This window comes from Trachypithecus francoisi, unplaced genomic scaffold, assembly GCF_009764315.1.
Source record: "Trachypithecus francoisi isolate TF-2019V2 unplaced genomic scaffold, Tfra_2.0 Lachesis_group12, whole genome shotgun sequence".
Taxonomy (NCBI): Eukaryota; Metazoa; Chordata; class Mammalia; order Primates; family Cercopithecidae; genus Trachypithecus; species Trachypithecus francoisi.
The window spans coordinates 31,197,306-31,223,227 of record NW_022681457.1 but is presented as its reverse complement, the minus strand read 5'-3'; the positions used below and the strand labels follow the sequence as shown (position 1 = coordinate 31,223,227).

General features: G+C 35.8%; 1 protein-coding gene across 1 annotated transcript in view; it reads right to left on the bottom strand.

Moving 5' to 3' along the window:
* LRRC7 (leucine rich repeat containing 7) overlaps positions 1-25,372 on the bottom strand; it is a 586,898-nt gene extending 561,526 nt beyond the window's left edge. Inside the window, exon 1 of the mRNA XM_033228849.1 lies at positions 25,263-25,372. Within this exon, the coding sequence (XP_033084740.1) occupies positions 25,263-25,264 (2 nt within the window). The 5' untranslated portion in view covers positions 25,265-25,372. The remainder of the gene's footprint in view (positions 1-25,262) is intronic.
* Between the last annotated feature and the right edge of the window lie 550 nt (positions 25,373-25,922).

Genomic DNA, 25,922 nt, shown 5'->3' with positions numbered 1-25,922 from the left:
CATTAGCACAGTTAGGAAAGCCAAGGCAGGGAAAATAAGGTTGTAAAGTTAGTACTTGCAGCAGAGTAACCACTATTGAAAAAAAATATGAGTTACTAGGAAGCTGTTGTTTCAGTAGTGGCTGAAGGCCAGACTTCCCGGGGTTTAAAACCCAGCCCCATCAGTTATCAACTGTTGCTTAACATTATTTTGTTTGTTTATTGAGAAGGAGTCTCTCTCTGTAGCCAGGCTGGAGTGCAATGGCACGATCTCAGCTTACTGCAAACTCTGTCTCCTGGGTTCAAGCAATTCTCATGCCTCAGCCTCCCGAGTAGCTGGGATTACAGGTGCCCACTACCATGCCCTGCTAATTTTTGTATTTTTACTAGAGACGGGGTTTCACCATGCTGGCCAGGATGATCTTGATCTCTTGACCTCTGAGTCCACCTGCCTCAGCCTCTCAAAGTGCTGGGATTGCTTAACATTCTTGGGTCCTAGTTTCTTCATTTGAAAAGTGGACACATTGATAGTGCCTGTCTCATAACGCAGCTGTGAGGTTTAAATGAGTTAGTCTATATTCAATGTTTAAAGAAGTTGCCTGATAAACAGTAAACACTTAAAAAAAAAAAAAAAGAAGTAACAATGATCATTTTTACAAAATGCTCTCTAGGTATAGTAATGTCATTCTATGTATGTTAATAATAAAGAGACTGATGAAGAAACTTCATTTTTTCATATAGTTTAGGTAGCATGTCTTCCAGGTTGAGTAAGAGTCAGTCAAACAAACAGGTAACAAAGTCACTGAGGAGAGAAACAGCGTGAGTGGATTCAATGTAAGATGATAATTTCACCACATCTAGGTTTTAGAAAGATACCCGTTAGCACCAGAGACTATGACTTGGAGGGGAAAAATATGAGTGGCAGAAAGACCGGTAAAGATGCAACTGGAATATTTCAGCTTAGAGATTATGAGGATCTGGTTATGAGAAATTACTAGTATACTAATAATAAGATAATAGCATGAGTGTGAAAATCTGTATGCGTGCAGTATGGACAGGACTTAGTATAGAATATAGGAATGGAAGAAGAGGGACATTCAATATCAAGCCCCAAGAGGCAGGCAATGAAAGTAATTCCAAAGCCATTTCAGAATGATTAGAATCTGTAACAGAATTAGCATCAAAGCAGAGCCGTCCTGGGGGCTACTTTGAAGAAGAAAACATGAGAATACTCATGTGATCGTTTATATCTGGAATGCTTGCCAAATAAAACTGGTCTCAATAAACACTACAAATTACTATAATCCTTTTGGAAAATAAATTAATGGTACATATAAAAAGTCATAAAATTGTTCATAATCTAACTTACTAGAGTTTTTCTTCTAATAAATTATCTCAATGAGTTTACAATGAGGGTATAAAGAGCGGCATACACAAAGATGCAATTTGGTGATTACTAATGATAGGGAAAATGTCTGTGTAGTCTGGATATCCGTTTAGACTAGATGGGTATGTAGTATGTCAACTTCATTGAATGTTATACGGACAGTAAAAATTAATATTTTAATAACTCCTACCAATTATTGAGTTCAATATATTAGACACTTAATTTTATCCATCCATCTCAATACACCACAGCACAAACTGTCATCTCCATTTTAAAAGGAAAGAAAATAGCTGCAGAAAATTAAGAAAATTTTCCAAGTTCTCCCAGCTTATGAGTGGCAAAGACTCAGGAGATAGTGCCTAGGGATAGACTGTATTAAGGGAATTAGGGTCAATTGTGTGTATTCATGGTTGTAAGAAGTTCCCAGCCTCTGCTTCCACAGATGGGAAATAACAGAACATAGATTCAGACTCAGATCGGGTTTACTTGACTACAAAACCTGTGTTCTGAACATCCAGCTCACAAATTATTGTTTAAATGACAAAAGTTGAAAATCATGCCCAGTCTCTGATTTCAAATGTAAATATGTACACCTTAAAAGGCAGATAAAAGAAGAATACATAAGAAATGAAAACTGCTGTGTTTTGCAAGTTTTAAACATTTCCTTATTGTTGCAATTTAGTGTTACAAAAATAGAGCATTTAAAAACAAGAGGATATTAAGGTTAAGAAAAAAATGAAAATCGTATGAGAATACTTACATATTTTATAGTATATCTCACATACTTAAATCTTTTGCTGACACGTTGAACTGTCAGTATATTTTTGAATATCAATCAGAATATTTATTGAATATCTCCTATTTGCTTATGAATAAATCTGAAATATCCCTTCAACCACTTGTGAATTGGTTCTAAAAGCAAAACTATAAAAACAATAAAAAAAAATACAAAGCATGTGTTAGACGTCCTAATATTGTTTTGTTATTACTAAATCCATTTGGATTCTACTGTAGGTTTTTCATAACCTTACTTTATTTTTCATGAATTTGCTTATAATAGAATATGACTTTTTATTTCTTAAATTCTAATAATGAGATTTCTGAATAATTCAAATTTTAAAAATGCTCTTCTTTATGTTTCATTACTCAGCCTGTCTTCCATGCTATACACTACAAATTCAAAAAAATTTAATTCTCTGAAGCTGATTCTCTGAAAAACCTATATGCAGAATTAAACAAATGTTAATTAGAAACATTTGTTTAGATGTGAGACGCAGGGCCAGGATCAGTTATATTTGAACTTTTACAATATATGAGAATTAAACTTGCATTGTGTTGGTGTGTTTAAAATATTTATGTAAAAAGAAAAAATGCTAAATATTCCAAGACATTAGAAGGTATCCTTCAAGTGTCAGGATTCCCAGGTTTGGATCCTAGCTTTGCCTTTTAAGACCTGGCAAAAAATTACGCATCTTCCCCAAGCGCTCATTCACACATTCCTTATTTGTAAAATTGGGAATATAAACTTTGCTTTTTCCCAGATATTTTGTGAAGCTTAAGTACTTATATGTGTTAGGTATATACTGAATTATATCTGGTAAATGAAAATATTAGCTGTTATCGTTAAATCTAAAAGTAAAAGGCTTAGCATTTCTACTCCTATGATACGTTCTTAAATTTCCACAATTTCCCCTAAATGCTCAGCTATGCTTCAGCCAAAATCTTAACGGAAAGAAAACAGCCATAAATTTAGTCCTGTACTCAAATCAGGCGATCTTCGCCAGCTAGATGGAACATTTACAATGGTGTTTGGCTGGCATTTGGTACTTTTAATGTAACAACTTAAAGCTTAAAAGTTATGAAAATATTCAAGTGTTTCTAAAAAGTCAGCTTTTTTCGAGTAAAAAAATACATGCACTCACTCTTTTTTTTTTTTTTTTTCAAATTATTTTGTTTGTCTGAATTACAATACGATCTGCCTGAATTTGAGAGGGAGATCCATTTTAGGCAATGTTCTTATGTTCTTTTGAATCAGCAGACTTTACGTAATAATTTAATTTCATTTAAAATTGTTATTTAAACGGAATGTCTGCACCTTTTTACACATTAAAGAGATACAGTACATGTGTTGTGGGTGGTATGTGTATATGTGTGTGAGGGAGGGGAGAGAGGAAAGATAAAGTGAGAGAGGGAGGATTAAATTTATGGCAGAGTTCTATTTCCTTATGCTACCCTATAGCAAGTGGCACAAAGTAATGTAATTGCCTTTATTCTGCTGTAGACTATAAGGCGAATGAGACTAGAGATCAGTTCCTTCCTCAACACTGAACATAGTGCCTTGCACATAGGGAACATATTAGATTAATATATTTTTGAATAAATGTATACAAGGCAAAAAAAATTTTTTAAATAGGAAATAAAAGAAGAAATGAGAATGGGGGAGGGAGTTTTAGTATTATTGAGTAAAACAGTAGACCAGCCTTAAAGAGTGTATCTACAGATGGATGTGATAAGCTTGCTATGACTTATGAATAAGAATAAAAAATGGCCACCCCTTGCTTCATTGGATTCTTGTTTATTCTAACTGGATGAAGAAATGGATAAGTAAGTACTCACCTGATCATCAATCCTGAATCATATATTAGATTTCTGGTGAATTTCCAGATAATATAGAAAAATAAAAATATTGATCTTGGTGATATTGGATTATGTAAAACTGTGGAACCAGAGAGTTGTGAAAACACTAAGGACCAGATTCATAAATGCCCTTAGAGTAAATCCATCATGGAAGTCATCGTTTTTACTACAATTTTCTATAGGGAGATTATTTGAGGATCATACTCCTTCGAAGTATGTGTGATTTATGTTTGCAGGGCAGAGAGATTTTTTCCTCTTGACATCTATGAGGAAACCACTGTTCTGCCAAATAGCTTCTTATTCCCACCCTTTTTATGAAGTGGCAACACAAAAAAATTCTCAGAACCGTTAGATACTGATACGAACAAATTGAACAAAAATGTATATTCCGTGGAAGCTCTTCCATAGTAACTGAACGTCTCATGTTTGTTTGGCATTGATTGTCACGTTTCTGTTTCTGCCTGCTTATTGTCAGGAAATCTTTGAAAAGTTTCAAGAGATACAGCAAGCAAACTCCTATAATTGACTTGGCACAGGGTATTCCTCTGGTATGTAATCCAAAACCAATGATCAATGTTTTAATAGGATTTTTTAGAATTAATTTTTCCAATTTCTTCATCATCATCACCTTTATTAAAAAATTAAACTTTATGGGTAGCTAAGGTATTCTATATTTAAATAAAGAATTATAGTTTCCAACAATTGCTTCTTAATAAAATAATAGTAATAATAATACTTGTCTCTGACATTTTATAGCATGTTTTATATTTCTAAAACTTTTTTCAACATTAATTATTTCTCAGTCCTTTCCTGTGAGATTAAAGAACTCAGAGAGGCTAAATGTCTACAAAGATTACTTCCTGTATGTATTTGTTATGTCTAAAGCTCATATTTGATATCAAGCCTGGACTAAAGAACTGGCTGGAACCAGAGACTATCTAAAAGAGCCTAACAATACAAAATAGGCAGATGCAATTAGCCTATGGCTGGCATTGTGATTAGTTGGACACACCAGTTAGAAACCTAGAACATGGTACCTACTACTTTCTAAATGCCCCAAAGACATGAAAAGCTATTTTTATGTGATACTACAGTCTCTTTTATACGTGTTTCACTTGTCACGGTAGTGATTTGTGGAAGAGGCTTTCCAATCCTCATTGTTGCTGACAATTTTTGGAGTACAGTAGGGCTTACTTAGCACAGGATATAATTGTGAGCTGTTGCATTTATTGTTAATATTATTAGATTTTGCTGATCCTGGTTGCCAACTAATTCTTTCAAGTACTATGGAGGAATACAACATAACACCATGAAAGTAAGATTAAGATGTTAACTTTTTTGAGCACCTACCACGTGCTATATCCCATTTAATACTGAATAACTTGATGATGTAGACATTATTAGCCCGTTTATAGATCAAGAAACTTAAGCATGTCTCCTGACTTTAGCTTATAGTCTAGTTGGAGATATACCACACAGAACAATGAAATTTGTTATCGATATTTTGGGGAAAATTTAGGATATTATCAGTAGCTTACAGAAACAGTGGAATCTTCAAATTGCAGATGATTACACTAATAATATTATGAACAGAAAATATTTGTAGATATTTCATGGATAATATTTTTCCTACATTTTCTTCCTTACAACTGTGGAGGCAGTGGCTTTCATTTCAGAAGGAGAGGGTAAATATAGCTGAGGACAAAAGTTATTGTTCAGGCTTGAATTTCAAAACAGAGTGTTTAATGTCATTCTCTGACACAATAGTCAGAAAGCCAAACACTTGCTGAGAGATTTTTCTTGAAATTTCAAAAGCTGTACGTTATGCATCAAGCTAGGAGAAATAGGCATAGATTGTGATTATTAGCCACAGACCACAAAAGAGTGGTTGATGTAGTATCTGATTTCCCACCCCGAAGGAAACAAGTGTTTCACCATCTAGAAAGAGAGAGTGATTCAAAGTAAGCCAAACTATAGTATGAATCCCAGTGGGTGCCTAATAATAGGCCCATCACTAGGATTAAAAGTTCAGGGTGGGTATGGCAGAAACATCCAAATATTAATAACTTTAATAGCATCTATTATTCAAGTTTGTGCTCCTCTTCCCAAAATATAACTCTGGAAGTCTACAGACCTCTAAGAACATCTCAGATCTACAACTGCTCTGAGCAACAAACTGTCAATTTAGAGACTAAGGGAGATCTCTACAGACATGGGCCAGAGGACCCACTCCCCAGTGGATTCTTCATACCCTAGTGAGACATGAACACGTCTAAGCTAAGTGTTTCTGACGTGAGCATGAAGTGCTGAAAGGGTGGAAAGATTTGAAAGGATGGAAAATTCAGATAAGAACATAAAGTACCTGAGTGATTAGTAGTCCTGGAGGATGTCCAAAAATTTTAAAGACAGTTTCAGTGACGGCAGTTGATCCAGTAGTTGGACACCTTAGCGGAGGCCAGAGACAGCAGAGGCAGAGGATGGCACAGGGAATAAGTACCGCTCCCACAGCGTGTCTCTCTCTCACACACACAGACCTACACACACACACATGCCCACCCTTTTTATAAAGTGGCAACACAACAAAATTCTCAGAAACCTTAGATATTGATATGAACAAATTGAACTAAAAATGTATATTACATCACATGTGCACACACACACACATGCACACACACAGAACCCAGCAGAAGCAGCAGCAGCAATTTCATAGGGAAGAAGGAAAGAAGAACATACTGGCTCAGACATGAAGCAACTTGACAAGTTTGTCAAGGAAACATACATTTAACAAGTACAGAAATTAGGCCTTGTTAAATACCTTAATATCAGTTATAAGTTTTTTAAAGTTATATTTTGTCACATCAGAGTTTGTGACAATGACCATAAATTTAAATCTACTAAACTATAAATTAAAAACCTCTAGACTTTAATAGTTTATAAAATATTTCCATTTATTTATCTCATTTGATTCTTATGACCAAATGGTAAGATATTAATATTTTTTCTTCATACAGATGAAAGAAACAAGGCTCACAAAAATTATACAGCCTGTTTCAAATTTCTTATTACTTGGCATGGGTAGAATCCATATTTAGGTTTTACAATGTCAAAGCTCAAACTTTATCCACTATTTTGCATTTGTTTTATTTTATATTTATCTATTCAATTTATAAAACTAAATGCTTAATATATTATTTCATATAATTTAGAATATAGGCCTGATCACATTATGCCTGATAAAGTACAATGTATCCATAGGTTAGTCATTAATTTCACATCCAGTTTATTCATTTTGTTGGCTATTCATTTATCCTTCAAATAAATATTTAATGAATAGATAATGTATGTTAAGAGCTAAGTATGCAAAAAAATAAGACGCCATTACTGATAAAATCATGGTCATCTTACTGAAAAAGAGACACATCAACAACTAAAATATAACATGATCAGTCTTACAGTAGAAATGTATGTAAATCACTTTCAAAACACAGAGGAAAAAAACCACTAACTTTCCCTGGGATGGAAGGAGGCAGAAGGTATAGAAAGCATTCATGGAGAAAATGACCTTTGGAACTACAATCTAAGGAATAAGTAGAAGGAATTTTTCAGTATTTCTGGCAAATAATAAGGCTTGGTCAAGACAGGGTATATTTTTAGAGCTCCTAATAGCTCAGTGTGGCCAGAATATTGAATGCACATAGGAGGGTGTATTAGTCCATTCTAACACTGCTATAAAGATACCTGAGACTGGGTAATTTATAAAGAAAGGGGTTTAATTGATTCACAGTTCCACATGGCTGGGAGGCCTCAGGAAACTTATAATCATGGAGGTAGGTGAAGGGGAAGCAAGGCATGTCTTACATGGTAGCAGGAGAGAGAGATAATAAAAGGGAAACTTCCCAACATTTTTAAAACCATCAGCTCTTCCAAGAACTATCACAAGAACCATCATGGCTCTCTCTCACTATCACAAGAACAGCAAGGGGGAAACCAACCCCATGATCCAAATACCTTCCACCAGATCCCTCCCTCAACACGTGGAGATAACAATTTGAGATGAGATGTGGTTGGAGATACAGAGCCGAACCCTATCAGAGGGTGAAGCAGAACCACTGTGTGAATACGTTATCCATATCAAAGAGCTGGGGGACAAGGAGTCAGTGATGATTTAATCAGGAGAAGTGTCCTATGTAGACCTGTGTTTCACAAAATCTCAAGGTGGGAGGACCCCACAGAGGTGAGAATGAAGGAAGAAAAGTCCAGAGGAAGTGAGGGATCAGTGAGGTCCACTCAGGGCCCACTGGAATCAGGCAACAGGAGACATTAAAGAGTCCTGAACTGGGGAACTGTTGTGGGAACAATGACAGAAAAGGAAAATGAAAACTATTTAGGAATTAGAGATCATAAAATTAGAAGAAAATGTGTATGCTCATAAGGGAAGAAAGAAGTAGAATATTTTAAGTTTGGATGAGTAAGTAATATGAAGACAAAGAGAAGGGATTGAAGAAGGAAGCCATTTCCTGTCAATAAGGAAAATACTCTCTTGTATTGTACCACATTTTACTACTTGCATACTTACAAATATCCCAGGGACACAACAGATATCTAGATATGCAAACATGTACAATGTATTTCTTCAGTTAGGTATACTGAATGCAAGAAAATACTTCTACAAATGTCGTTATTTAGATGCAGATGTGAAACAGCAAGAACATTTTGGGAGTTACTAGAGTCACTTGAATTCTATATTGTTCCTCAGAATTTGGAAAATAGAAAATCCAAAGTTTAACAATAAATGGAATTTCTTAGAATCTCAGCTTTTGTTGCTAAATAATCAACAAAGGGTAGTATTTTAAAGAATTAAGGTACAAATTTAAATAACACTCAAAATGCCTATAATAAACTTTGGTAAAATGCCTTTTTTACAATAGTTCAATTTTTATTCAGCTGATTTATTTCATTTTTCAATTATGATAATAATAAATAACAGTTATCAAGAGTTACTGGAATAATTTTAATTAAATGGTATGTAGTACCTCATTGAATTCTCCCCCTAAATAATCTAATAGATTATTTAGGATCCCAGAAAAAGAGAGAGGTCCTCAGCTGCTGGCCAGTCCCTACTGCACTCAGTCCCCCACCACACTGAAAATCTCCCCAACTCAGTTTTCATGCCAGACACCCTGAAGACTGAAAGAGGCTTAGGGAGCCCCATTTTGCCATGTACCATCAATAAAGTCATCTGTCCCCACCCCGCCCCCAAATGAGAATTTTTTTAAGTTGAGAAGAAATTATTGGGAATCTTCTAAAAGGAAAATTAATTCTACAAAGAAGGCATTTACAAACATTAGTTTGACAAATGGTGACAGAGACTAAAGTCAGAGAGAACAATTACAATAATATTTAAGTTCTTACACATAGGGAAGGAAGGACAAGGAAAGAAAAGTCCTTTAAGTAGGTCAATATTTTAAATTGTCAAAAATTTAAATTAATTTTATTTCAGTATTTTGACTTATCCTCTAACATCTGGATGTAGTAAAGCTGGCTGACTATCAGACTAGCTCTTGGTAATTTCACCATTTAACAATAGTAGATTTAAGTCTACAGTAAACCTCAATTCTTTACAGATTTACAAAAATTTGTAGTCTCTCCATTTTAAGAATCACTTTCGTAAGCCAGATTTTTAGCAACTGATTTCATCTGTGACATAAAAGAAGCAAAAGCAGTATCTTGTACAATATTTAAGATAAACAATGTAACAGTTTGCTAATTAAACGTCTTACAAGAATATATCTCTTGGTAATAGTTTATGTAGTTCTTTCTGAACTCACCGGTGGCTGGCTGTGTCATTCTGACAGGGTCCGTGGCCCTCATTTAACAGGCTGCAAGTGTTTTATCACATGTTGTACTTCCAAGAAATGTTTACTGTGATAGCTCACAACTTATTCTTGACATCTGCAGACTCTTTCAAAGTATCTATTTTTGTGTTTATGGTGCAAATTAGTATTGGTATCATATACACCTACACATATGACGGAAATTATTTTCATAATAATGACACAATATGTAAATATATTACACTGTGTGCAAGATATATACCATTTATCAATTTTTTAGAAGCTTTGAATTTCACCTAGCCTGATATACGCAAATGGTAAAGGCATCTTTGGAAAGATTAGAATATTCTACAACACAGAATTTTCCTGATGTAATAAAACTTTCCTGGTTTCCTCTAGCTCTTCAACAAAAGAAAAAGGTACTTTTTTAGTTTATAAATTGTATATGCTTCCCTTTTGCTCCTTGAATTGGCACAAAGATCTTTAATGATTATGTATTTTCATTCTTTTGTTAAAAATCATATTTGCTCACAGAGTAAGTACGGTGAGGATTACATAAAGAAATATATATATATATATTTTGCCTAGATGAGTTCCTCAAATAATAGTAGGTCCCCAATAAATATTAACTCCTTTCTTCTCCTTTTATTCCATTAGGATACAAATTCATTTTGAAGTAGTTTTGTAAAGGTTTGAGATACAGCATTTCAAAATATCAGGAACATATAACTGTGTATCAGTCTAGCAGTTTACAATCAATGAACATGGATGGAACATTTTCTTTAATATTTTGCTATATGTACAGTGCCAAAAGAGAAGATGATAGTAGTGGCTTCCTCTAGGAAGTGATCACTGAGTTGAAATTTGAAGATAAAATGGTAGTTAACCAGGTAAAAAGAGAAGTGAATGAGAACAACACATGCAAAGGGCCTGAGGTGGCAGGAAACAAGGCCTTTCCTAAGCTGAAGGAACACTCACATTTGTGGACAATGAGGAAGTGAAGCTGGAGTGTAGATAATAGCTAGACTTACAGGAATCCACATGTTTTCCTATGAGGCACAGGTCTTTATCTCGGTCCTTATCTCAAAAGAAATTGCAAGGCAATAAATTGTTTTAATTGGGGAAGGGGTAAGATGGTTCAATTTGTATATCTAAAGTATTATTTCTAAAGTATTATTAAGGTAATAGTGTGTTAGATTGCTTTTCTTAATTCAAATTAATCTTCACAATATTTATGTGAGATGGGTATTATGTTCACTTTAGGGATAAGTTATCATGTAGAGAGTTAAAATAACTTTTCTGAGGTCACCTAGCTAAAAAGTAACAGAAAACAAATTTAAATCCATATTTTTGGTATTACTGAAATTCAACTATGCATACCACTAAACCACAGCTGTTGCAAAACACAATTTTGAGAGATATTTGATAAAATAAAATTTTGAAGGCCAGGGTAGCAGATGGCAAGGGAGTAACAGAAGTTAGGCAACAAAGAGTAGTAAAACTTCTACGTCTTCTAAAATAGAAGACCCCCAAAATAACCTCAAATATTTTTATCTAATGGGATAACAGAGAAATAAAATTTAAGGAAATAATAATTCTTTCCACCTTTGCCTCTGAAACTATTTTTTGCTGATCAGCCTGGGGTTCACTTTCACAAAACTATAGCCCACGTCAACTGGATATTTAGGATGAGAGAAGTAAGCGATTCCAAGCATTGACAAGTACAAAACCAGCCATCCTAATAAGCCATATTCATCAAAATGAGTAAGTCTTTTCATCTGCTGCAGATTACCCTAGAGTTGTGTTTTTTCTCTGCCATTTTGCTTGTTTAGCTGGGCACAGAAGATATTCATTAAGAGGCAGAACTGGCAGTCCCAAATACCTTTCTGTCTTGGAGAGGCCTTGCATACATACTGATAATTGGTGTGATGAAATGAACCCCTCAGAAAGTCTTTGTGTGGATAATATCACTCTTTGTCAATCAAAGAAAAAAAATTAAGAGACAGTGCAATGCAGCCCTATTTGTACCCATAAAACGATTCAAATGACTTTGCTAAACCCCAAGTTTGTTGACAGATCTGAAGCTGAAAATAACAAATAATGCCTATATTTTTATATCATTTCCCCAACTGGGGGCAAGTTGTTTTTCTGTTAAAAGAGGAAGTGAGAAATTATAAAATAATTATACATTGGCATAATAATTCTTGAACATAAAACATAGTCATTTTAAACACAGCAGTCTTACTTGTCTCTGTTTTATATACTGGAATTCTTTGTAATATCTTACTGGATAAAAGCAGTCCACAATTATAAAAATGTTTCAAAACCACTGACCTACTGGTGAGTGTGTTACCCTTGAAAGTAGGAGTACAAACAGTTTCCCCAAAACACCTAAGGAAGTAGCAACATAAATAATCTAATCTATTTACTTCTGAAGAATTTAATTAATTAGATATATTTCATATTTTCATGATTCCATTTAACAAAACAAAAAATTTATTTGTAAAAGTATAGTTAATTTAATAAATAATAGTTATAATCCAAAGTTTTAGATACAGTAGATCTGAACAAAAATAAAATATATAATGTTTTGAATATGAAAGGGAATTTCAGGCTTTATGAACTGATAGTTATCTCAAAAATGCTTAAGTATGTCCATTCCTAAGTTATAAAATGCTCCATAAATCCTCCAGATATTATAAAAAAAATTTATTTTATAACTAAACTTCATTGCTTGAAAGGTAAGAAACTGTTTAACCAAGCTAAAATTGAGTTGTTTAGATATTAGATATTTAGATTAATATCTAAATTTTAATATGAATGCTATTTTTCCCCAAATGTCTTATAACTTAGGAAAATAGGGCAAAAATAATTCACTTGAGAAATTTGTAAAATGCATTTCAAGCTAATCAAAGCAGAAAAAATATCAAAACATACTCATAAGTACAACTGCATTAAACAGACTTGCATGCTGGCCAGGATATGAGAGCCAAGGAAGAGACCCATGGAACTCAACAATTGGCATCCATTACTGCCATTCCTTTGGTACCAGTCCACTCAGAGGCAGTTATGTTAAGAAGGAAAAAACTGTCTTTCAAAGTATACGTGCTAAACTACTACCAAAGAAATAGATAAAGATTTGGAATGAGCTGGAATTCCTGATGGCATCACTGAGCCACTTATACCAGATGGTTGCTTAACTATTTGTTCCCTTGCCATACCAGGCATGGTTATGTGACTTGTTTTGGCCAGCGGAATGCAAATGGACCAAAAATATGCTATGTGTGAGCAGAAGCTTTCATTGAACTTCAGTCGGCCAGTTTGGCCTATTGCTTCTGTCCTTTACCAGGAAAACAGCACATCTATGATGAAGGCTGCTCCTTCAGCTTGGATCCTGGAGTGAGAAGATTGGATAAAGAGAGCTAAGTGGAGTTGTTGCTATCCCACAGGTCTGTAGGGGAGAAATGAATGTTTGTGGTGTAAGCCACTGAGGTATTTTGAGATTAAAATTACCACTGCAAAAGCTAACTGGAAGAAAGGGTAAAATAAGTATCTTAGTTAAGCTACTAATCATTAATATTTCTTTTATTTCCAGCTAAATACATTCCTAGATGATGTATCCATGAGCAAAGGACTTTCATTCTACTTATTTGTGCACCCTCTGGGCAATAATTTACAGCATGTCTTAAATGACAGAACTGAGCTGTGAAAAATTTTGAAGATGAAGAGCTCTAGGATAAGGTACCACATATGGGACAAATTGCAAATGGGTGTAACCTTGCCCAGAGAATCCCACAGCATGGATCCCTTGGTAGTGCTACAAGAGGCTAAGGAAGTGCTTGAGATGGGTGGCTTAAAACAAACTCTATCAATGGTTTACACTCTTCTACTCATCTTAGGAGTCCAAGTATAAAAGGACTAGGAGTAAACTGCCCTTCCAAACCGTAAAGCATACTGAATAAAGATGAAAGACATTAGTATTTTCTTTTCATGCCAAAAAAATAATTAAAACAAAGGCAAGATAGCAACATAAGGTGAGTCATTCTAATGCATACCCAAATTTCATATATTTAAAAACTTTTTTCTTAAAATGAGGCTTTAATTATTTTCCCCTATAGAAGTATTCATTTCCAATAATTTTATTTAGTAATAAGTGTTTATATTTATAAGTTGATACTTCTTCAATATGTCAGCGTTATTCAGTTTCCTTCATTCTGTCAATGTTCTAGTTACACATGAATACATTAGTTCCCTCTCCAGATTCTCCAGTCAACAAATTGTACTTATATGTATCCAGTTTTTCATGCCAGAAATCTTGGAACAATCCTTGATACCACACTTTCTTTCGTTAGCCCTCACTACTATCAATTCAGCAACGAATCCAATACCTTCTACAAAGCTTATTTCACTTCCATCTACCTCTTCCCATTTCCACTACCAAAATTCTTGCCCAAGATAATTTACTATCCAACTCACTGTAAACATCTCCTAATTCATGAATCTCTATTTCCACTCTGACCTTCGTCTAAATAGAAGCTATGTAAACATAGCAGCCCGAGCAATCATTTAAAAATGTCAATCACTTCACACCATTTTTGTGTTTATAAATGCTTAATGACTTTGCACAGAATGTAGGATAAACAGCTTCAATTCCTAACCTGGTCAGTAAGTCCTTGGATGTCTGGCTCATGTCTGCCTCATATCATGCCAGTCTCCCCCTGCTCCCCATATCCAGTCACACTGGCCTCCCACCAATCACATTGCCCTCCAATGTACCATCCTCTTCTGATTTAAAGTTTTGCATTTGCCATTTGCCCTGACTAGAATTCTCCTGTCCTCTTTCTTTGTCTGGCTAACTTCTATCATCTTAGAGGTTTTATTTAAATAGAAGTTCATCAAAGATGCTACTTCTCAGAACTTCAAAATATTCACTCTGAGTACCTTGGTCTTTTTCTTCTTAGCTTTTATCATAATTAATTTGTAATTATATATCCCTAGAATTATTATTTATTTAAAGTCTGTCTACACCATTAGACTGTAAACTCCATGAAATCAGAGACCAGGTTTGTACTCAGCCATGCCTAGCATGAGGCTTGGCACACAGTAAATATTTAAAATGAATGAATACAGGCAGGAAAGAACTTAGTAAAATTTATTAAACAGAAAAAGTTGCAGATTCCAGTAGATATGGTAGATTTTTATTATAAAAGTTCTCCCAATAATATACAGAATGAGAAAATATATTGCACCCTAGTTTCTTTGATTTGTTTCCAAGTCCGAGGAGCTGTTCTTGAGTTGTACAAGAACAGTAGCTTACTTCTTAGATTTCTAGTGTATAAAATATGCTTATGCACAAAATTTCCAACTGAGAAAGTCAAAGTGCTTAAGACTTATAACATTTTCTCAAATAGATTGACTTTTTATCTTTTAAATAATATCTTTGTGTATTAAATAACTTTGTTAAAAATTAAATCTTTAATCAGTCATAAAATGTAATATATTTTAATATTACAATCCAAATTAGTGGCATACTTATTTCTGTAGTTGTGACACCGTAAACTGGAAATCAGGATTCTACTTTTAATAGAATAGGATTCCACTTATACTTTGTCTCTCAAACTCAATAAATTTGAGAAAGAGGGAAGTGTAGGTTATTCTGTATTAACAAACAACTCCCCAAATCCCAACATATCAATGCTTTATTTCTTTCTCACACCACATGTCAAATACATATGTGCCAAGAGGACTGCATTTAGTGTAGTTGTTCATGGACCAGGATGATGGAGACTCTATCATGACATGTACTTCCACAATTACTATATTAGGGAAAGAGCAGACAGTGGCACTGGGTCATAAATACTTCTATTCAGGCCAGGTGCAGTGGCTCATGCCTGTAAGCCCACACTTTGGGAGGCCAAGGCAGGAGGATTGCTTTATCCCAGGAGTTTGATACCAGCATGGGCAACATGGCAAGATGCTGGCTCTACAAAAAAAAAAAAAAAAAAAAAAGCTTCTATTCAAAAGAGACACTCCTTACCTTTTGTTCTGATTGCCTCAACCAAAGCAAATCATATGGCTATGGCTGTGAAGCAGAATCCTATGATGTTCTCAGAAAGGAGGAGAAGAAGGAATTGAGGGATAATGGCTACAAAGTCATTTAGAGGCATTCAGAAGAATAAGTGGAAAGATTCATTCATTGAAACATTCATTCACACAACATGCATCTTCTTCTGCACCAGGCTGTGAGCTAGTTGGCTTGGGATAAAATATCTGGTGAGTCTCTACATATATGCTGGTTTGGGAAACAGTCATTTTAATAATTATTTAAACAATGATACTGGGAATGAATGAATGGTCCATATATTGAAGTATCCTAAAAATACCAATATAAAGTGACCTTTGTGTGATCACACAAATCACACAGTTTAAAGGTTTAACCTTTTTTATTTTTTAAAAAAAGATATGTGGAGAATGTAACCAAGGGATTCTGAAGTTTCATTAAACTATATTCATATTCAACTTAATGGTGATCTTTACTCAGTGTGAGGGTAAATTTCTCACTTGACTCACATCCAGAAAAAGAGAATACAAAACCCAAGTAACACTTTAGGGTTTTTTTTGGTTACCTTCCTTTTTAACGTAAATACTGGAAGCTATCATATTACATTTTATTATGTTGATTCATTAAATTATAACTCTTGACACTCAATAAAGTTTCTATTTTCTACACTAAAATATGCTATTTTTCCATTGTTAAGCAATAATATTAAAACCATTAAGTGGCATTTAAAACAAGGAAGTATTCATCCATATTACCAGAACTAAAATACAACTTTTTTTCATGCATTTCTATCTATTTTTTGCACATGATTATACAAAGAAATTCTACTAGGGAAGAGGGGGAAGGAGATTAATATTCCTTTATAGAAACTATGGATAAGTTTACCCTTTTTATATGGAACTTAAACATGCATAACACTTCTAGTAGTTTCTTCTTGTACCAAAGTACAAAAGTACATCATCTTTGCATCCAGCCCCCTGTGTTCACATCCCACATTGACGTCTACTGTGTTCGAGTTTCAGTGGCTTGCTTTTTGTCTGTAGGAAGTAAATGTTAGATATAATGAGGCAGAAAAAGCAGGTAAACAAACAAAAAACGTCCATCCTCCTTATATTACATGTGTAAATAACCTCTCATTAAATAAAATTAGATAGTGCAAAAGATAAAACAGGTATTATTATGGAGTAACTCAAACCCTAGACTGGGAGAGGTTGACATCTTGTATTACTGTTAACACCTAGACTTAGGACATTCAGATTTTATCATGTAAAATGGTGTGTGGGATTACACTCACAGATGCAGAAATATGTTCCGTTCTATCACACCCACGAGCCTCTGAACAGTACACTGAAAGCTGGCATGAATAAGAACCATTTTACAAAGGAAAAGCGTAGCTAATGTGCTGATACGTGACGCATTAATTTAGTCATCATGGTGTTTCTTCAATTTAAAACATTATTTCCTTAATAAGGAGTTATGTCTTTTAAAAAGGATTATTAGATACGACTGTGTTTAATCAAAACTTTTCTTTGTAAATATTTCTACATTTCATTGTTTACAACCCAAATACATATTTTAAGAGAATTATACCATAATTTCAAAAATGCTTTACAATCATTGCTAATATGGTTTGCTTGTGGGTTATAAAACATCTTGCCTTAAGTTTACCTGTAGTCAATGCTTCTAGATATGGTGGACTAAGAATTTTTGCATTACAAAAAATATAAATGAAACGTTTATTTCAAATTTGTCTTGTAACAGAAGAACTATGTCATAACAGATGTATAACCAGATATTTAGAAGAAGGAAGGATCTTACTATTTTAAAGGACCTTCCAAAGTAACTTTTTTTTTTTTTTTTTTTTCAAACAGAGTCTCACTCTATCACCCAGCCTGGAGTACAGTAGTATGAACTCAATTCACTGCAACCTCTGCCTCCTAAGCTAAAGCAATCTTCCCACCTGAGCCTCCTGAGTAGCTGGGACTACAGGTGAGCACCACCACTCTTGGCTAATTTAAAACAAAAAAATGTAGATACAACTTCCCAGTATATTGCTCAGGTTGGTCTCACACTCCTGGACTGAAGCAATCTTCCCACCTCAGCTTCCCAAAGTGCTGGATTACAGTCACCCAGCCCAAAATGTAGCTTAATCATGCAAAACACTTCTCAGAAATGAGTCTGTTTTACAAATTCCAACTGTATTGTATTTTATATTCCTGATTAGAATGTTCCTAATTAATATTTGAAGTAATAGTTTATAGAAAGCCCTAACAGTAGTTAAAATCCTTCTTGCATTTGGTGAGAAAACTCATTGGTTGGTCCCTAATAAAATTAGCAAATTTAAAAGAGAATTCATATACTTAAAATGAATTGAACATTTCTTCATCATCCAACATTCATTTAGCTGGTATTATCCTAAAAAGATCAATGATTTAAAATGAACATTTTAATCTTAATATTTTAAGAAAGGATATAGTATCCAAATTTAGAATGCTTCAATATTAGTGAAAATTAATTCCACATTTCTTAAATAAAGATTTTTTTAAAAAATAGAATACTTAATAGATGTTAAATTTATAGCATGGGAGTTTGCCTAGACAGTCAAGTCAAAGTGGAGGATAAGGCAATTGTCCAAAATGCTTAAGCCAAATAAAAACTCAGGGCATAATTAAGGCCAAAAATTAAACTCAGATTGAAATTCAGGCCAAAAATTAAATGAAAAAGAAATGTTTTTTGGATGGTGTCATCAAATTAGCTAGATATATTAATTAGATCTATTGAATTAAGGTTCCTTTCTCTCTTCTACTTTGCTCAGGTATAAGAGACCCCAATAGTTCTAAGGATGTGGTTTTACTGGCAGACAGTGGGAGCCACAAGACCTGGTTTTATTGCTATTTCTCTCATTAACAGCTGGGTGATCCTCAGGAAGAAAGTATACTTAGTGGGGCCTCAGTTTCCTCTTTTTATAAAATGAGACCCTCTACATTCCTTTCCAGCTCTGAAGTGTTATAAACTCCTGAAATAGTAAGATTACAGCTATATCTGTGTGTGCATATGTGTTGAGAAATAGAACAATTACAGCTGTGTGTGTATGTGTGTGGTGTGCCCAGTGTTCAACAATACGATATTACCCTAAGGACTTCGCTAATATTTAACACTCACTCTAAGTTTAACTAGGTATTTGATTTAATTACAATAGCTTTTATAATTGTCTTAAGAAATTAATCACACTTGATATAGGGAAGAAATTTTTTCATGTCTTGAATTGCATTGATCAGAATAGCACTGGATAGTAACTATTTAATACTATGAGTACTCAAAATACGTGGCCCAAGGTATATCTCCATCCAACATGGCTCTGTAAGGTACCTACTGGTGATAAGAACAACAGTGATGAATACTTTTGATGCAGAACACTTAAGTCGTTAGTATTTAGAAGTCTATTACTTGCAATTTTTAATTGTTTTAGTTACATCATCTGTGACACATTAATTCTTTAAGTTCAGCTGGCATATTTTAGCTTTGTATCCATTACTTACCTTTTTAGTGCAACAAATGTCTTCATAATACTTAGGCACTGTCTTAATAAAGTTCATTTCTTACCTTTTCTTCCATTATTGAATAAATTGACAATACAGCCAAGCATCTATAAAGTATTTTGCCACTACACCAGAGTATTCTTATCTTTTTCAATGTAATAACATAAAATCCTGTAGTTTCTCAGTGACTTGTCTAATAGCTCTTTTCCAATTGTTTGTCCCATATTTTCCTCTGTTAGCTCTGTTTTTCTGCTTTTCACAGTACCATTTCTTTTTACCTATGAAAACTTCATGATGATAATGATAGTACTTATGCTATCATTTTGTTTTTAAGGTCAGCTACCTCTTTCCTACAATTGAAATCAATAGTTTCTCACTTGTTCTCATACTACTTTACCTCTTGAGTACCACAACATTTAAATATCTCTCTCATCTGACCCACCCCGCCACACACACAAATATCCTACAGTTCCATTGTTTTTAACTTAAGCCATTTGTTATGATACTGCCTTGGGTATACCTATCCCCTGGTGTTAAGTATGCTTTCAACCTTACTGAACTTCATGTACAGCAAAAATATCCTGGCACAACTGAAGAAACTGCATCTTTAAGAAGTCTATAGATGAATTCTTTAAACAATGTAAACAACTGTTCCACTGTTAAAATATTTAAACAGATCATGTCAATGTTAATAGACATTTCAATGTTTCATCCCTGACAACTACTATTCCTTTCGCATGTATTGAAGTAAAATAATATTTTGTATAGAGATTTTAAGTAATTTACTAAGCAGTGAACAATAAAATGAGAATGAGTGTACACAGGAAATCCTTTGGGTTATTAATGTATTTAATATTTTTCCCATATGTCTTTGAATGACAAATGACAATGTTTCTATTATGATTAATAATTTAATTAGCATATATGATGCCTCCCCAGGGGCCTATCAAGTGCATCATCATAGTTTCAAAATAGACATGACAGCTATTGACTCAAAATTTGCTTTATTGAAAACTTCCATAATGTACTTTTATATGACAGATTCTACTAGGTTATCAAATTCCTGTCATGAATGAATTATTCCAAGATAATATGCAATAGTATTTTCTATACCTATACTAAATAATAGTCAAAAAATAATGGGGTGTATTATTGTCAAATATGCAGCTTTGAAAAACTGACTCAAAATCTTAATTTTTCTTTGTACACCAGGAAAAACTTCTGTAATCTACAGATTTCAGTTATTTACTGAACTTCAATCTATGCCATGAAGGAGAGAGCACAGAATGGGGGAAAATGAACAGGGACCAAATCTGGGCTTAAATCTTGGCCCATCAGTTTCCATGTGCCATGGAATTGCCACTTGCTGTCTTTGAGTTTCAGTTTTCTAATCTTTACAACAGTGGGAATCATGCATCCTATAGGATTATTTTGAAGTGAAGTACATGACTCATGGTAGGAGTTTAGCAAGCGGTAACTTATTATAATTATGATTACAGTTCGGGTACTATGGTAGGGGAGGCAATGTGACAAGTGATGCTCATGGATTTCTGAGCATATTCACTTTTTTGAGATAGGAAATAGACATATTTGGTTATTTAAATGGCATGCTTTTACTTATACCATTATATAATACACATAATTATACTATGCTATCACTAAACACAACCACACACACACACATACTCCACACACACGTTACTATAGAAAAACTAATCAGTACACAAATGTTTATACTTCACTCTTCTAAAACTTCCAAACCACATTTCATTGTACCCCTTTGTCTTATTTGGTACGTCCTACAGTTATAAAATGGTAATTATTGCCACCTGTATTTTATCTTGTTAAAAGAGATGTATTACCTAAGACTGCATATTACTTCTAGACGTACCTAAGTTTTTCTTACTCCTCTTTCACTATCTCAGGGTAATACTCTACAGTTGTTTCTATAAAAATGTAATTATTTATAATGATTCAAACCTGAGTCACATAAATAACATGGTTAAAAGCCACATCAAGAAAAAATACTGTTGATTTGTGGCAACCATCATTCAAACATTGTTGATTTATAGTGTAACTTTTCATTTTGAGTTTTTATTGACAATTCACAAATCAATTTTTTAAAACATATGTGAAGCCTGTCTATGAATCTCCTTTTTTTGATTTAGGTATTTGATTTAATTACAACAACTTATATAATTTGCTTTTTTTGTTCTGTCAGAATAGAATACAATTTGTTTCATTATAGGTTTAAATTGCTATTTTATATTAAAATTTTATTTCTTAATATTGGAATGTTGAGAACCCTCTATTGAAGACTGATATTGACTGCTAAATTAATGAAATTCAGAGTGAAAACTTCAAGGTTCTCCAAAGAGCCTAGAGTCATCTCGAATGATATCTTTCCATGGCAATAAAAATTAGTTAATGGTAAGTCAGCTTATCATAAACCAGGAGTCTGTTATATGTCACAGATTTGAATTAACATTCCCCTAAAGTCATCTTGCAAATTTACATGGCTTCAAAAAAGCATGTGGATAATACTTTGCATTATTATTAGAGACAATAAAATACAACAAATAATGTCTTTCAATGACAGTGTGGCTATTATAACTATTGTGTTCAACAGTATATATGTTTGAAATATTTTTTCAAAAAATTATGAAATAATTTATGTGAAGAAAGAAAATGTAAGAAGAATCCATAAATAATTCAAATGAAAATTTATCAATAATTGGTTACTCTTCGTGTAGTCTGTTAATCTGGGTAAGAAATAAAGTAATATATAAATCTGAAAATAAAATTTTAGTATCTATAAATGTAATTTTGATACATCAATTAAAACCTAACATCAATATTTTACCTGTTCTAAAAAGTGAATATTTTAAAGTTGTGATTAACAAGACCAAGTTTTTGTATCAAATATTTAATCATGTACTATATACTGAAATAAAAGAGATCTACGAGTACCTTTGGAATGAACATCATGTAGATAATATAGTTTATTACTTTCATAAGCAATAGCATTCATAATATTAATTTATATTTTAGTGATTTTTTGAAATCCAAAGCAAACAAAAATGCAGACACAGAAAAACACTGTAAGCTAATGTTCTGTATTTTATAAAGGAATTAGAAAAATTAAAAGCTTGTACAAGAAAGTGGAATAAGAATTTAATTGAGAAAATGTTAATGCCAGCCTAAAGCTGCACTAAAATTCTGAATAAAACATGGCTACTGCAATTGGACCAGGTTTCTTTATGAAGTTGTTTCTAATTCTGAAGCTGCATATGTGCAGACACAAGTGATGTAGAATATAAGTGTTGCCATGGTAAGTACACATTTTTTCTTGGATAGTCAATTTTTTCTTAAAAATGTATAAAGAACTCTCACCTCACAATAAGTCATGAAAATTGACTGTTTTTCTTATCATTACTTATTAGCATGATGCAATGCAGCATAATACAGAAATAAATCACCTTTTAAAAACTTTAGCCTACTAAGATGGATTATAAAGCATTAAGTGAAAATGAAACAAGAAATCTCCAAGTCAGGTAACTCTAAACGTTGGCTCGTAAACAAGTTATATCTCCACTAAATTAATAAATATTCTGTCCTCAGGACATTTTTCACAGGGCTGAGACACCTCAGAAGTCCAAACGCAATCGCTAAACACACCCCCAATATACTTCAGCCCTATGACTCTTAAGGAAAAATAAAATAATTCCTACATCCCTACTTTCTCATTTCCCCCCCTGTGTAATCAATGATTTCTAAAAAGTAAAGACTTAATTCTTTACTGTTTTTTGTAAAAACAAACAAACAAACAAAAAACACCTCGTGGTAGTTCCCTTAGAGTCCTGGAAGCCAACTCAAGGAAGCCTGGACGGAGGTGTGACACTTGGACTGGGGAGGTGGTGTAATCTGTTGCGAATCACAGCAGGTTCTGAAGAGCTGGAGAACCCACGTGTGCAGGGGCTGGAGAACTTTTCCACCGCGTCTCCCAGAGGAAATGCCTCATTTTAAAATAGGGGGCTGGCTGAAGCAAGGGGTGGGGGTGAAGGGTGGGCGGTAAAAAAAAAAAGAAAAGAAAAGGCAGAGGAGAAGCTTTCAAACCGTTCACGCATATCTATCTGTGCTTATTATTTTACTTCTATAGGAGGACTTAAGCAACCGGGATGCTGAGCATCTCATAGGCTCAGGCTGGAACAAAGAAAATCGAGTTCCTAATACTGTATCTCTCCCGTTGGAGGGATCACGTGTCCTGCTTTCGCTGGAATGCACTCTTCTCGCCCACGCTATCAAAATCTCTATTGTGCTTAGAAATTTCGCCTAGGTTAGAATATGCTCACATAAAATTGCTTTTCATCCATCAGGAGAGCCACATCTCTACATACACAGATACAAATCCATTTACCTGCTGACCCAGTTACCACTGCAGGTAAATTCGATGTGTTTAACGAGTATGGGAAAAGTAATCAAGAAGAGCAGGTGAATGGCCCCTGCGTCTTACCGATCCCCACCCCCATCGCTTTTTTTTTTTTTTTTTTTGGTAATTCCCTTTTGAAGGAGAACTTCGAAAGGAACGTGGGAGTCGTAGATGGTTCCTTTCTGAAGCCGATTCCTGGGAGTTGTGAAAGTGACCCCGTCTCTTCTCTGCTTGGAGCTGTGCCCTCTCGCCCAACCCGCTCGCTTTGTGACTTGATGGGGAAGAGACAGCCAGGGAAGAGCGGGAGTAGAGGGCGGAGGCGGGTCCTTTATTCAGCCCTGATGGCCGAGAAGTAGTGTAAGGAAGCAATCTTGCAGCCATCTCCGTTATTATGAAGTCACACTATTTTAAAAGGCAATCCGTACAGTCCCCCAACCCCCGCCCCCATTCTTGACTCTGCAAACAGTAAGATTAGAGACCACTGGTAGCCAATCTAATAGTCCACCAGCCAGGGTGCCATGATTACCTTAATGCTAATGTGCTTCCCTCCCTCTTTCCACGTCGAATCCGAAACACGTCCTGCATCCTTAGTAACTCAGAGAGGAGGACGCAAGATCCTCAAGGGGACCCAGCGCTGGATTGGGAATAGGCAGGTTCACCAGCTTCTCGTGCCACACAAAGGAGATGTGTGGGTAGGAGCTGTCTAGCTGACAGGGAGGGAGGTAAGGTTCTCCCTGACTCCTAGGGAACAGGCTCCCCCACTTCTTTCCGTCCTCCCGTCTTTCATGCTCCTTCGTCCCCTCCATCCCCCCAAACCCCACCCTTTCCCTTCAATCCCAATGGCATAAAAATCTTCTAACTGTATTTTTTCAAACAGACATCGAGACACTGATGCAACACCTTCCAAGACAGAGACAAGTGCGTCCTGCCACAAGTGTGTGTGAGTGTGAGTGTGAGTGTGTCACGATCAAACACGCGCTTCATCCCTCAGACACCTCTGGGAAAAAACCTGACTGGAGATACCCAAGATAATAACGAGGAGCTAAACCTACTTTCAGCGGAACCAATGGTCCCAGCACCAGCGCCCAAAATTTACCTTTCCTTTTCGCAGTATGTAACCCTTTAAGGTCTCTTGCCAGCTCAAGCTACTCGGTGCTTCCATGCACCCGCCCAGTTAGCACCCCATTTCCAAATGCTCTGCAACCTACCACATCAGCGCCGCCTCCGCCGGCCACCGCACGAGCAGCTTCCCCCGAGCGCCGAAGCCTCCCGCCCTGCCACCCCCGCCCCCGGCCGGCCTCTGGGGTCCCACACCTAGCGCGCCTACGGTCGCCGCGGCCGCACGCGGCTGGGCCCCCGCAGCACCCTCCGCCACCGAGCGAGCGTGCCTTACTCACATCGCCGGCGGGAGAAACTGCCCATGAGGTTTCGGAGAGCGTAGTCGTGCAGCTGCCAAGGGTTATTCCTTAAGTGTTCAGGGGTCCGCAATGGAGTGGGCGCCAGGGTCCTCGGAGGAGAAGAGGAGGGAAGGAGTAGAAGGTAGGAAGAGGGGAATCCAGGAAGGTGCCACGTTAGACCATGATGCCGTTGCCCTTCAGGTAGACGGCTGGAGAGCTTCCCGCGGGAAGGGGCCGAGGGGAAGCCCGAAGCGCCAGCGGGGGAGGCAGGAGCGCGTCCACTCCCCAGCCTCAGCCTGCCCAGCGCGCCGCGCTAGCAACCGCAGCGGCAGCGGCGGCGGTGGTGGCGGAGGCGCAGCTCCCTCCCCGCCCCCAGAAGGCTCCACAGACAATAAATCCTGGGCGGAGAAGAGACGAGCAGGAAAGGCGAATCCTGCACCCAACTCTGTAACAACCCCTGCCCGTTGCCGCGTCTGTGCAGGGCGAGGATCCCCAGGGGCCAGGGCGCAGCGGGCGTCTTGGAGGGGCTGAGCGCTCAGCGGCTGCAGGAGGCGGTGGCGGTGGCCCGAGTGGGCGGCTGCAGGTCCCGCCGGCGAGAACCCGCTGCACAGGGGCTGGGTGTCCGTGGCTTCAAGCCCGGTGTTCACCTGGAGTAGGGTC